Source organism: Cupressus sempervirens, chromosome 5, assembly GCF_028749045.1.
Source record: "Cupressus sempervirens isolate cs-2001-9-10 chromosome 5, ASM2874904v1, whole genome shotgun sequence".
NCBI lineage: Eukaryota > Viridiplantae > Streptophyta > Pinopsida > Cupressales > Cupressaceae > Cupressus > Cupressus sempervirens.
This window is the reverse complement of record NC_143122.1, coordinates 772,206,010-772,220,665: the sequence shown is the minus strand read 5'-3', so window position 1 is coordinate 772,220,665 and position 14,656 is coordinate 772,206,010. Positions and strand designations below refer to the sequence as shown.

General features: G+C 34.5%; 1 protein-coding gene across 1 annotated transcript in view; it reads left to right on the top strand.

The window, feature by feature from the left end:
- LOC149558201 (uncharacterized) overlaps positions 1–12,138 on the top strand; it is a 28,837-nt gene extending 16,699 nt beyond the window's left edge. The window contains exon 4 of the mRNA XM_089830679.1: positions 11,257–12,138. Coding sequence (XP_089686805.1) covers positions 11,257–12,138 — 882 coding nt within the window. The remainder of the gene's footprint in view (positions 1–11,256) is intronic.
- The last annotated feature ends 2,518 nt before the right edge of the window (positions 12,139–14,656 follow it).

Here is a 14,656-nt window from a genome sequence, read left to right as displayed (position 1 = left end):
TAAACCGGTTTTTTGGAGTAGCGAGTTCCATACTGTGGGCTTTCTTCATGGCTTCCTGTAATGTAGGAGGATCAAAAGCCTTTACCCACCCCTTGAGTGGTTCAATTAATCCCTCTGTGAATAATATCACTAGCCTCCATTCTGAAATGTCAGGCACCATCACTCTAAGATTCTAGAAGTCATTGATAAATTATTCTAAGCTTCTTGATTGTCTCAATTGGGCTAACTCCTAGAAATAAACTTCAAGATTTTTTTATCAAACCTTTCTATCATTCTATCCATGAATTCTTGATAAGTGGTTATTTGATTGTGTTGCGATGTGATCATGCCATGTGTCCACCAATCATGTGCTGCCCTATCTAAGTGTAAAGTGGCATACTTGAGTGCTTTAAATTCTGTCATAGTCTTCAGAGATAGGAAAGTATCCACCTTATGAATCCAAGCACGAGTAGTCATTTTCCACTACCATCAAATGTGGGTAATACCAACTTGTTGGTGACCTGTTGCAACTCACTATGTTTATTTGTCTACTTCTGCCTGGTAGCTCTGTAGTTTAGGTACCTATCAAATGTCCACCCATCCTATACATATGTTGGTAATGAATCACACTCATTCCTTTCTTTTCAAAGTTTATCTACAATATATGTTACCATAGTATCAGGTGCGCGTGCTAGAGTTTCTTCCTTGAATGTAAGATGTGTGGGTCTATCAGCTATTCTAGACTGTATCTTGTGTTGTGATCCTACTATGCTCCTATCATCCTGGTTAGTATCATGATTATTTCTCCTATTTTCCCCAATCAAATGCTGCATCATAACCATCATTTCATGTGTACTTGCCTCTATTGATAGTAGAAGCCTCTCTTGATGCCGTAAAGTCTCATCATCTCGAACACTTTTGGATGGGCTTTGAGAATGTCTCTCAGCCATATTCTTACTTATGTTGGTTCCCTATGTAAATTGGCTAGATAAACCCTATCAAGCTGGTAGGAAACCTTCTCTGATACCACTGTAATGACCCTTTCCAATAGGCTAGTAAACAAAACCCTAAATTTAATACACCACTAAAGTATATTGCTAAAATAAGGAAATAATAGTGCCAATGTATTAATTCAATGAAAACCAAATGTTTTTACAAATAATATGGCAATTTTCAGCACCAAAACATTATGACATGGCACATTATAGACAAACCCTAACTGGCTATATATAATTGAGAACTTGTTACAACTACAAATTTAAATGAAGAACCTGGATTGATTAGATACTGGAGACTGACTACTGAAGATGATATGGTGAAAGTGCAACTCCACTTGAAACTTCAAACCAGCAATTAAGAACAAGTGAAAGGATTGAAATATCCTTCCCACAACTGCAATAATTCAGGTGATCTTTAACACCCTCAAAGTTGCATACCCATCGAGAGTTTTCGTTCTCAATGACCAATTGTGGCTACTTGCAAAAACCCTAGGCTCCACAATGCACATCAGCAAAATCAATAATAAATCTTCATGATAGGCAATGAGCCCTCAATGCCTATTTATTATTTTTTCCTTGATAGGTCGACCTCTTTTTTAAATTACTTCTTTGCTCCTTCCAACAACCTCTAGAACATTATTTTATTTAATGACTTTATAAGATATATTACTTAATTAAATATAAAGTTACCATGTAATATATTTTTTTATCGATAACTTTATAAATAATTAACTCCTCCAAAAAGGGGACATTACAACATCATTCTTGAATTTGGCATTGGGTCATTGCCATGTACTGAGGGCTAAAGATTTTCTATAGGAGAGTTAAGATATCATGAGATCTCTCAAGGAAAATCTATAAAGGGCTGAAGACCAAAAAAAGATGTATACCAACTGACATCGGGTTGAGAGAAGGTTTTAGGTTGGTGATCCGATATACCTTTCACATTAACCAGATAGACAATCCTCCATGAAGTCATTTGGTAAGGAAAAACTAAAGCCCTACTTGTATGGACTATATGGAGTGGTTTAAAAGGCAAGAGAAGCTACCTACAAGTATGAGCTACTTGAAGGGGGTTGAATCCACAATATTTTTCATGTGCCATGACTAAAGAAGGCTATTAAACAATATGTCATACTATAGAAGGAATTGCCTCCCATTGAGAAGAGGGGAAATGTAATGTCCCCACTTTAGTAGTTAAATTAATTTCTTATAAAGTCATTAAATAAATTAAAAATTAAAAGGTGACTTTATATTTAATTAATTTAATTAATTATTGTATTACAAGGGAGAAGCTTCTAGAGTGTGTATTAATTATTGGAAAGAAGCCTCTAATAATTTAATTTTTTAGAAGCACAATTAATTATTTTATTGCAAGGGAGGAGTTTCTAGAGAGTGCATTAATTATTGGAAGGGGGAAGCTTCTAGTACTTGCAATTAATTAATATTTGATTTCCTTCTAGAAGGGTGTAGGAAAACTATAAATAGAGGTGGAAGAGTCATTGTTAAGCATTGGATGATTGTGAATTACATATTATAAGAGTTTGGATGTGTGAGTCACATATCTTTCTTGGCATTAGATGACATTCATCCTCTCTTGTAAGATTCTAGACATCATTCCCTTGGGGTTTGGCCTTTGGAATCCATTTCTATGTACTTTATTTTATGATTGTGAGAACTAATATTATTTCAGCAGCGGTTCACTCTTCAATTTGCATAAATTCCTTCTTGCTCATGTTATGTGGATTGAAACCTATGCAAAGACATTAAAATCATTTTTCAGCAATTGTTTGAGTTTTTGGGCATTTTCCAAGGTGCCCATTATAGTGGTATCAGAGCTATAAGTCCTACCATCTTGTGGAGGTCTTATAGGGAATTTGGGACAGCCGGATAGAGGGAAAAGTGTTTGACAAAATGTATATCAGTCTAGATCAGAAAAATGTAATGTTTAGGTTACTGGGTACATTAGAGGAGCAGAATAGGTGAATGGATATGATGTTGCATCTTATGGCTAGACAAATGGGCATTAATATTAATGATTTGTATGTTGCTCTAGTTAAGGAGGTAGTTGATTCCTATGGCGAGATCGAGAGAAGTATAGAGCCACCTAGCTCTGATGTTGGTGATGTGGGAATTTTAAAAAAGTTAGTAGATGTGGGTTTATGCTCTAGTATTATTGATTCACAATCTAGTGTTGAGTCATGTGTGTAGGATTAGGAGTCCATATATGAAGCTTCGTCAGGGGATGGTGATGCAACAATAGCGGGAGTAGAAGAATGTGAGAATACTATCATATCAACAACCACCTTTGTGTCAATTGAACCATCCAATGACGAGATTAGCAATATCCATGTAGTGGCTAATGTGTGTTGTAATGATGGCACACATGTTGATTATGAGTTTTTATCAACTATAGATTTGATTAAGTTTTTGTTGCAGCAATTAGTGTTGTTCCTATGTCCACATATTTCGATGCGGCTACACCTATTGTTGATATAGTTAGCATGAATGCATATGGTTCTCTTGTCATTACATCTTCTTCAATGCATGTTGGTGATGATGGCAATTCTAGTCCAATATATATTATGTGGGTGGATACAAAGAAGAAAAGGTTACAAAGATCTTCTACGGAGTTACCTTCTAGTGACATTCTGACTTCTACATCATCAACACAAATTTTTGGTACTGGGCTTCAGGACATATGGTTGGTCTTGATGATGCTAGTTTATAGTTGGTTTAGTGTCCACATGGATGTCACATACTACTTCAATTGGGATCCAGCTGGAGGTTGGAGTTCATTGTATTGTTGGATTTCTTGAGTACAAGAAATTTCAAGGAGGGCGAACTATAATGTCCCCACTTTAGTAGTTAAATTAATTTCTTATTAAGTCATTAAATAAATTAAAAATTAAAAGGTGACTTTATATTTAATTAATTATTGTATTATAAGGGAGAAGCTTTTAGAGTGTGTATTAATTATTGGAAAGGGGGAAGCCTCTAGTAATTTAATTTTCTAGAAGCACAATTAATTATTGTATTGCAAGGGAGGAGTTTCTAGAGAGTGCATTAATTATTGGAAGGGGGAAGCTTCTAGTACTTGCAATTAATTAATATTTGATTTCCTTCTAGAAGGTGTAGGAAAAGTATAAATAGAGGTAGGAGAGTCATTGTTGAGAATCGGATGATTGTGAATTGCATTTGATAAGAGCTTGGATGTGTGAGTCACATATCTTTCTTGGCATTACAGGACGTTCATCCTCTCTTGTAACATTCTAGACGTCATTTCCTTGGGGTTTAGTCTTTGGAATACATTTCTATGTACTTGATTTTATCATTGTGAGAATGATTTCCAAGCTTGATAGATTATGCTATAGGTATGACCAAGACAAACTAGTAGGACTACTTCAACCACTACTAGTACCTATTCATCCCTAGGCAAGTGTAAGAATGGACTTCATTACACAATTGCCCCTTGTTAAGGATTATTCAAGCATTATGGTCGTAGTGGAAAAATTCAGCAAGTACACTACATTTGTTCCATGTAAGACCCCCTACTCGGCCAAGGATGTGGCCGAGCTATTCTTTAAACATGTTGTAAAATACTGGGGTATTGCTCTATGCATAGTAAGTGACAAAGATCCACGATTTACTTCAATATTTTGGCAAGAGTTATTTTAAATTGTTGGTACTCAACTGTTGATGAGCTTGGGCTTCCATCCCAAAACTGATGGACAAATAGAGAGGATAAATGGGATTCTTGAAGATTAATTGAGACATTATATGGCATCTGATCAAAGGAATTGGCCCAGACTATTGGATGCAACCCAATTTTCTTATAATCTTAAGAGCAAGTCTTCTCAATACAGCTCATTCGAGCTTGCCACAGGATAATAGCCGATCACACCTCACACTATCTTGCCTGGTTATCAAGGTCTTGATAAGGAAGCGACTAAACTCCTTTCAAGTTGGAATGAAAGGGTCGACTTGGCACAATATCATTTAACCCAAGCTTCTGATAGGATGAAGAAATTTGCTGACAAGCATAGGCAAAAATTTGAATTCAAATGGGGAGACAAGGTTATGTTGTGGATAGATCAAAATCAATTCAAAGCTCCAAAAGGACTAAGGGCATCAATGGTAAGGCATTGGGATGGCCCATTTGAGGTGGTTCAAAAGCTCACCCCTCTAGCCTACAAGATCAACTTACCTTTGCATATGAAAGTGCATCTGGTCTTTTATGTTTCTCAGCTAAAACCTCACTACCCTGATGAGGAAGACTTAGTGAGAAATATTTCAAGTAGAGGACCTGCTAATGTATTGGACAATCTCAATCAGTGGGTAACCAAAGTATTGGCTATAAAAGTGTGAGGTGGAGGAAAATGAGGTATCATAGAATTTTTGGTTGTGTTCCATGGATAGGGTTGAGAGACTGCAACATGGGAAGGCAAAGAGACCCTGTGGCAAGATGAAGAAATCATTATGGAGTTCCTTCTAGGGAAGAACCCCAACCATCCTAATTGATACTCAATCTCCTAAAACTCCCAGTGCGAACAGGCTGCATAGGCATCGGGATGCTACCACTAGGTAAGTGGGAGAGGATGTAACATACCTGCACTAGTTGCCAACTCAGCCCTCTTATTTTTCCTTTTGTGTAATGGCTAACTGGGCCAACTCATGTAATGTTGTGATGTAATGACTAACTTGGCTGACTTAAGAATTATGCTTAGGAGGGTATCATCTCATTGGGCATTGTTGTAATATCTAGGACCATGTGGGCTAAGACAAAATGTGTGGTATCCTTAGTTGAGCCCTATTTTATAAAAAGGGTTAGAATGGAGTCGACCCCCTTATCCATTGTTAGTGCTACCTTGGTGAATGTGACTGATAGGTCAGAACCTATCCTGATAATGGCTAGTTTTGGGATCGCTACTCGAGGAACTCCACTATAAAAGGAGACCCAAGGAATTTCATTTGGCATCATCCAATATTCGGCAATCAAGATCAAAGGTGAGGCAATGAACTTGGAAGCTTTACTTCTTGGAGTAGACTTTGGAGCCCTTGGACAAGGAGCAAATTCGAGCAAGGAAGTGCAAGGTGAAACTTGTCACTTATTGTGTTGGGGCTTCTTGTATCTGAGGCATTTGAGTTATTGAGCAAGGAGCTCTTTTTGTCATAACAAACTTGTCAAGATCTTTTGGCAACACCATATACTCGATGGCAATCCATGTTTTTGAACATGGCATCCTATTTGGTATCATTGTAATTGGTTTAAAATATATATATTGGATTTTGGGGAGCCCACCCCACCAACAATCTTGGTTCATGTTATTGCAACATTGTGTTCATCATGGTTGTTTAATCTGACTTGAAACATAATAATTTGGAAGATCTTAGATCTGGATACACTTCTGCATTGCATGTTTGGTAGGCATAGTTTGGTATTCCTAGTTGAGCTTGGCTACTTAACCATTCTGCAAGGAATAGTCAGTGCCACATAGGCTCGTCCCAAAGGTCCGTGCTAGTATGCTTCAAGTTCTCCATACCGGTTCAGATGATCCAATCTGAGTTTCTTGGATGAAATTGATCATGTAAAGCCTACTTAAGATCTACCCAAGTCTTAATCTCCTTAACAGGTTTTCCAACACATTCATCAGCATGATGTGTGCACCTTCCTTGACTTGAGCCTTAGGGCTTAAGTTTGGTATTCTTGCAAGATACTCTTCTACATCCCAGAAGAAGTTGTACAAAATGGTGTCATCTCGATCCCCATCATACTCTCCAATCCTAGAAGCCTTAGACAACTATCCACCTCCCTGAATTAGTGAGTGATAGACCTTCTAACTTTCTTGTAGAAAATGCACACTCTCTTTCAATGTGTCAGTCTACTTAGTAAGAGAAGCCAACTCCCCATTTAGCCTTTCATCCATTCTTTCTTCAAAGTCGAATGCTTCCAAAGCATCCTATCTTTAGTCATGAAGTAAAAGCCAATCCCAGCATTTAAGGCTCTTATTCTTGTTATCATGGGCCTGGACCTATTCCATCTTAGCTTGGCTGTCAGGATCTTTGATACTTCCACTCGTCTTAGATCTGGTCTCCAAAAATGATGTTCCAATATCTCCAAGATCGCACTCACTCTGATAACAACTATCACAGACCTTTGGGATGAGCCCATATGATAATAGCTATTCATTGCGAAATGGTTAAGTAGTTCAGCTCAACTAGGAATACTAGATTACGCCTACCAAACATGCAATGTGGAAGTGTATCTAGATCTAAGATCTCCCAAATTATTATGTTTCAAGTTAGATTAAATAGCCACGATGAACACAATGTTGCAATAACATAGACCAAGATTGTTGGTGGGGTGAGCTCCCCAAAATCCAATATATAGATTGTAAACCAATTACAATGATACCATATAGGATGCCATGTTCACAAACACAGATCGCCCCCAAGTATATGGTGTTGCCAAAAGATCTTGACAAGTCCATTATTACAATAAGAGCTCCTTGCTCAATAACTCAAATGCCTTGGATACAAGAAGCCCCAACATAATAAGTCCCCAGTTCCACCTTGCACTTCCTTGCATAGATCTGCTCCTTGTCCAAGGGCTCCAAAGTCTGCTTCAAGAAGTAAAGCTCCCAAGTTCGTTGCCTCACATCTAAGCTTGATCATCGAATTTTGGATGATGCAAAATGAAATGCCTCGGGTCTCCTTTTATAGTGGAGTTCCTTAAGAAGTGATCCCAAAACTAGCCATTATCAAGATAGGTCCTAACCTATTAGATGCTAACAATGGATAAGGGGGTCGACCCCATTCTAACCCCTTTTATAAAATAGGGCTCAGCTAAGGATACGATGCATTTTGGCTTGGCTCACATTGTCCCAGTTGTTACGACAATGCCCAATGAGATGATATCCACCCAAGCATAATTCCTAAGTCAGCCAAGTTAGTCGTTACATCACAACATTACATGAGTTGACCCAGTTAGCCATTACACCAAAGGCTAAATAAGAGGGTCGAGTCAGCCAATAGTGTAGGTACATTACATCTTTAATGACTTTATAAGAAATTAATTTAACTGCTAAAGTGGGGACATTATAGGAAATTACTTTTAGTGCCAGTTTAGATCATAGATGTGACCCAAGAGTAGAGGCTTAGGTCCTACACCATTAAGTAGTTTCTTGTGCGATGGAAAGATTTTCTAGTTCTGGATGCCACCTAGGAAGGTGAGAAAATTCTAGAGCATCCAAGTTTACAACTACTTAAGGGTAAGAAAATTCCAGGCATGGAGTACTGTGATGTCCCCATTATTATTAAAAATTATTGTTTGGTTATGTGGCCAAAAATCAATGTTTCTATCTCTCATGCCTCCTCTTTATTTTACTTTTGTTGTAACATGTCAGCCTGTTAGTATTTTTGCAATCCTTTAGGAAGCTTCCCCAAATCCCTTTATAAGGTCATCTTGTAGGTTGTTTTAGGAATGTGATTTGGATTATTTTATTGTATGTCAATGCTTGTTGGACTTCAATGTTGTTCATTATTTTGGAACTGAGAGATCTTACCTACTTAGCTCTTGTGGTTTCAGTGGGAATTGACCCTCACCCTGTTTCATTCTTTATACTACTTATTTGAAATTGGCAAGTCCAAGTGCCATCTTAGTCTGCAATATAATATTGAAATTTGTCTATAATTTATTACATCACTATATGTGTCTTGCTTTTGGTATTTGGTGAATATCTGGTATCAAGTAGTTCATAGTTTTCTTCAAATAGTTGAATCTCAAATTAATATCTTCCTTCCCTATGGCCTTTTCCTCCCTTTTCATAACCTTCAGATTCTTCTAGCACACTTTCAAATCCCTCCCATGCAACATTAGGTTCCCTCTAGCATGGTATCAGGCTCCCTCTAGTGCAACCTCATCTCCCTCTAACACAACCTCGGGCTCCCTCCTCGACTACCTCCAACACAGCTCCCTTAGGTAGTTTCCCCTAGGTGATTTCTATCATGGAATCTCCCATGGGTGAATCCTTTTTTTTGGTTTCCCTTGGCTAGTTTCCCTTAGGCACTTTTTATTGGGTGGTCTCCCTCAAGTTCACTCCCTTGGGTAGTTTCCCTCAGACACTTTTTTGTCAGGTGGTTTTCATCAGGTACTTACTCTTAGTTGTGTTGTCTAGGATATTACACCATAAGAGATACATAAGTAGCTTTTATTTATTATAATGGTCACCACGAACTACACCAAATGAAGGATACTCTTAATATAATGAGATAAACTGGCTTAATTTTCAAGTAGACCTAATATCTTTCCTCTACTTCAATAAATTAGTTCGAAGGCATATTTGTAAGCGTAGTATGCTTTGACAGAAATAACTATCCTAGGACTCACTTGAATCAAAAGTATCAAAAATAAAATTGTAAAGTTTACATTCTCATGTTAATTTATATTCCTTTACATGCCCATTTTGAGATAATGGATTTGATGACATTACATATTAAAAAAACTCTAAATAGTGTTGAATTGATTCTACAACAATGCAATTGATTTTTAAATTTTTAGAAACAATTTTATGTGGATTGTTTTACTCATTGAAAGATCTATTCTAGGTTAGTTACACAAATATTTGCAAAATTTAATACTTGTATTTAAATATTTCAATTGCATTGTTTTTATCTTCAAACTTATATCTAGACAATATTGAATATTATTTGTAAAAACAAAATTATACTATAACCTTTTACATAAAGCACCTAAAAAGAACATAATTGTATATCATATCATTCTATAAGATTGTTTTGGCCTCAAGATATTTCATAATTATAAACTCATTCCTCTTCATAAGTTCAACCTAAGAGAACAAATTCTTATTTGACAATCTCCCATAGTTTTATGAGAACACCATTAGTCCTTAACATTATAATACACATAAAAAATTAGACAAATAAAAATATAAGATTATGCATTGTACTAGATCAAAATCCATGAGTTATAGATCATATAGAAATGATAAAAAGTTTTTTAAAAGATCATCATCTTTATTCAATAACTTTCATGATTTTAAATTCAGTCCTCCTAATAAGTACAACGTAAGGGAACAAAACCTTATTAAACATACACAAATAAAAATATATAAGATCATGCATTATATTAGATCCAATGAGTAATAGATCATATATACATATCTAGAAATTAGAAATGTTAAAAAAATCAACTCCTCACATTTATAGATTATTTGGTTAATGAATATATTTAGTTTAGAAATACAAATTTTAAAAAAATTAGTTATCGTCATTTTAAAAAAAAATCGGGCATTCATCCAATCATATTTTACAGTGTAACACTTAATTGTTCAATTAGCTAAAATCAAAGTTGATATTCAAGAGGTTGTAGGAAAATTTTCTAGATTTTTGAAATTCTAATGTACTTGAAATAATTGATTTATATTAGATCATGAAATTAAATTTGACATTAAAGAAGAAGTATCAAATGTTAAGCCTGTATTTTCCCATTGCACAAGTCCAATATTCCATTTTCAACGATCATCCAAAACATTTTCTTTTACAGTTGTACATTTTCATCTTGATGATAGACGATAGATGAGCTCGATCTAAAATGATAATGGAAAAGTTTTTACACAATCGATTCCCAGAACGTTTTATGCAACAACTTATTTCGTTTCCTTCGTATAATTATTGATTTTGAATATTGACAAGTTTCTTCAATAATTGGATCGATACAAATTCGGTGGTAGCTGAAGCATCAATGCTGGTTCTCGGTTATATGTACTAAGGCTACTTCATACGCTACTGACGATTGTTGATGTCACATAAGTTGAGTAGGAACAAAGAATAAAATAAGTGGTGTCTAATCAAATGAACAATGTTTGTACTTTAATATCTTCTTTCAAGAATTATATTTGAATAGTTGGACATATAAAGTAGTATCAATTGAATCCCACAAAAATGTACTGAAGAGAAATGCAGATCATAAAAATCAAATGCTGAAATTTTCAGAAAAATCTATGTTGTACTTTTTGATTTTTTGAGAAATGGTCAAATGTATAGTTTGTAGGGAGGATAGCCATGACCCTATGGTCAAATGTATAGTTTGTAGGGAGGATAGCCATGACCCTATAATTTTAGGTCACTTTTAAACATCACACACTAACAAATTCAGTTTTGAAAAATAAGTCAACATTGACTATTAACACTTTTAGTGTAGGAATCAAGTCTTAATGTGTGATGTTTAAACAGTCACATAATTTTGTGGTATGTGCAGCTCGTAGAATACCTTGTCTCATTTGAAGGTGTAGATGTGAATGGCGTGAACGGTGATGACATGACTGCACTTGACATTGCATCTGCAGCAACCAATGACAACCCCAACTCCAATTTTGCCAGTATTGAAGAACTATTGGAGAGTGTAGGAGGCATTCGATTGAGTCACAAGCCAAAATATGATGGAAAAATTTGTGATTCAGAGAAAAAGGAAGACAGAGATATCATAAAATCTAGGACCGCCTCTGAATCGCGTCGATTGCAATATAAAGATATTGTGAATACACACATGGTAGTGGCAGCACTGATTGCTACCGTCACATTTGCGGCCATCCTTACAATTCCCGGTGGAATTGAAGATGACAAAAACAGTGTACACCACGGAGCTGCGAAAATGGCATTTCATCATCTTTTCATATTCTTTCTATTCTCTAACATCGCAGCATTCACCACTTCCTTTGCACTGGTTGTTGCATGGTTGGTTAGACAGCTTATAGGAGACAGTTACTTTGAAAGAAGATCGATTTTATCCCATATGTCCGTGGTGACCTTGATAGTCTCCATATGTTGGACGACGGCATCATTCGTGAGTGCTACCATTATCATCATACTGCCTGCTAATTATGAGGATTTGAGAAGTACTCATAAGGAAGCTTTCTCCAAGTATAAGTCACTTTGGCAACAAGAGATCTATTTTGCATTCTTATCGTTTCTTTATCCCTGCATACTGCTTCTATGTTCGATATTGCCCGTTAAGAATAGGAAAATTTTGATGAAGAATAGGAAAAGTGGAATACGGTTTCGTTTCTTACAACATCGAAACGAGATAATCGGCACGACGTATTTAGCATTGTTTGCGATCACCGCCTTGATTATTTTTTAGACTTTTAAGTCATTCCACCCTTTCAAGCCTCGTTTTTGAAAGACAAACTTTCTCATGTGTGTATAGCCAATAAAACATCTTGTGAATCATGTGAGCTACTGCATTTTTATACTTTGCCTGTAGGTTATAAAAATATTTGAATACAATTTTTTAAATTATATTTAATATTTTTTTGAATTCAGTGATGTTATTTTAGTAAAATATAATTTTATTCATAGAAAGTATACAATTGTAATAGTTTGAAATATATGTTTGTAAAAAGTTATATTTAGAGGTTATATGTTTTTCTTTTAAAACATTTTTAAAAAAAAATTCTAATGAATTACAAAATTTAAATATAATAATAATAATTGAATTTTTTTTTTTTTTGAAAAGCTTATATTTAGAATTACATTGTTGTGAAACACAAATTTTAAATGAATTCATGCACTTCTATAAGATAACATAAAAGTTATATTAGTCATCATTTAGATAGGTACAAGATTCAGTGTATTGGAATTATGATTCAAGACTACAAGGATTCTATCAAACATTTATAAAAAAAATTCACCATGTCATAACCTTGTGTCTCCTACATTTTAGGGTCTTGAATGTTACTTCAATATTTTTCATTATGTGTTCCTAGTCAAAGATCTCATTGATTATGCCTATCTATTTGTTTGACTACTTGATGATGTGTTTTTTTCTCAGTTACACATTTATGAGAGATGCTTATTCTATGTCATGTTGTTTCGACCTAATTTATGATGAACGTTATACTCTAATTAATTTGTTTATTCAAACTGATGCATTAATTGTTATGTGTACACATCATTGTTGAATACAATGAAAAGTTGTTTAAAATACATGTTAAAGAGATTTGGGATATTTGCAATGGACTATGATGCAATTTGGATTTTGGATATGGTTTTTAGTACAAACATATGATGCAAAATTCAGAAGTTGAGTTGATTTTTAGGTTGATGTGAGGGTGTTGCCCACTTGAAAAGGGTTAGCTTATTAGTGGTTAGCTGAGATAGACTCAACACACACCAAGTCGTATACATTTGCAAGTTAGATTTATGTGTTTTGGTTTTGAAAATGTCTCAATAAGGCTAATGTGTATTCGATGATATTTATTTCATTTTGGTCACCAAAAATGAATTAGGTAAGTCATAGTTAGTTCTCTAAGGGGATCAATGAAGCATAAGCATTTATTTACCATATTACAAATATATTTTCTTTACTAGATTTTTTTTTGAATGAATGATTTTTTATTTAATATAACATATATGTAAGAGTGAACTCAATAGCCTACATCAAAATAGTAAATTGTGAATCTTTCAATTATTTTAATTTACACTTTTAAAATGGTATTTATATAATTTTATTCTTTGAGACACTCAAATTTATTTGTATATGCTTGTAACTTTTTTCTTTATGACATCTAAATTTAGACAATAATAAATGGATAAATCAATATTATCTTCATTTCTCAAAATTTAGCTTTCAATATGAACACTTCTAAACCTTATCAAGTGTGAAGGTATATGATTCTAGATGTTGTTTTGGTATTAAATTTGAAAGAACATGTGAGGTATAATTAATTCACTAGTTTAGGCTTTAATTTAATTTTTTCTCAAAATATAAATTCATTTTATTTTTGAAGGCTATAATAATAGAGCATGTAAGAAAACCATTGTGAAAAATCCTCTTTTCATGTTCATTTATTAATTTTTTCTCAAAATATAAATTCATTTTATTTTTTAAGGCTATAATAATAGTGCATGTAAGACAACCATTGTGAAAAATCCTCTTTTCATGTTCATTTATTAGTATGATTCATAACATTTGGGATAAAAAATCATACGTTACACAATGCGTATCTACACAAGCCTGGTTGATTTGGAGATTTTTACTAGCAATTTTCCTTTAAGAGTCGAGTACTACAATTTGAGATGTTTGCCTACTTGTTTTTTATTAAAAGAGAAAGGAAAAGGGTCTTGAACCTAGGGGACAAAAACAATAGAGAATATTTTTGTGCTTGGCAAGTACAATGAAGACATGGAAAAGACCATCACTAACACAAACTATTATAGAATCACCACTAACCATAACTTAATAAAAAACCGAAGTTATAACTACTAATACTAGATTCTTACTTATCCACCAAAATGTTGTTGATAATCACAAAAATAACTAAGTCTTGGATTATTGTGGATTAACATAATTTAGTTTAAAAATAACAATATTAAAAGTGTATCCAAAAATTACAAGTAGGAGCACAATAACCCACACCAAAGCTAAAGAGAATAAAGAAAATATAAACCCAAAGAGAACAACAAACCCAAGGCTAAGAAAGCTATGTTGGCTATATATTCTCCTAGTCCTTGATCAAGTACCTAAGATCTTCAGTCCAATTATGAATATCCTTTACGCTTTTAATTTCCACTTAAATATTGTTCTTATACAATATAGATTTTTTAAGTTTTCTAGGTCCAGTATTAGTACCAAAGATCATAGCCCTTTGCATCATCTC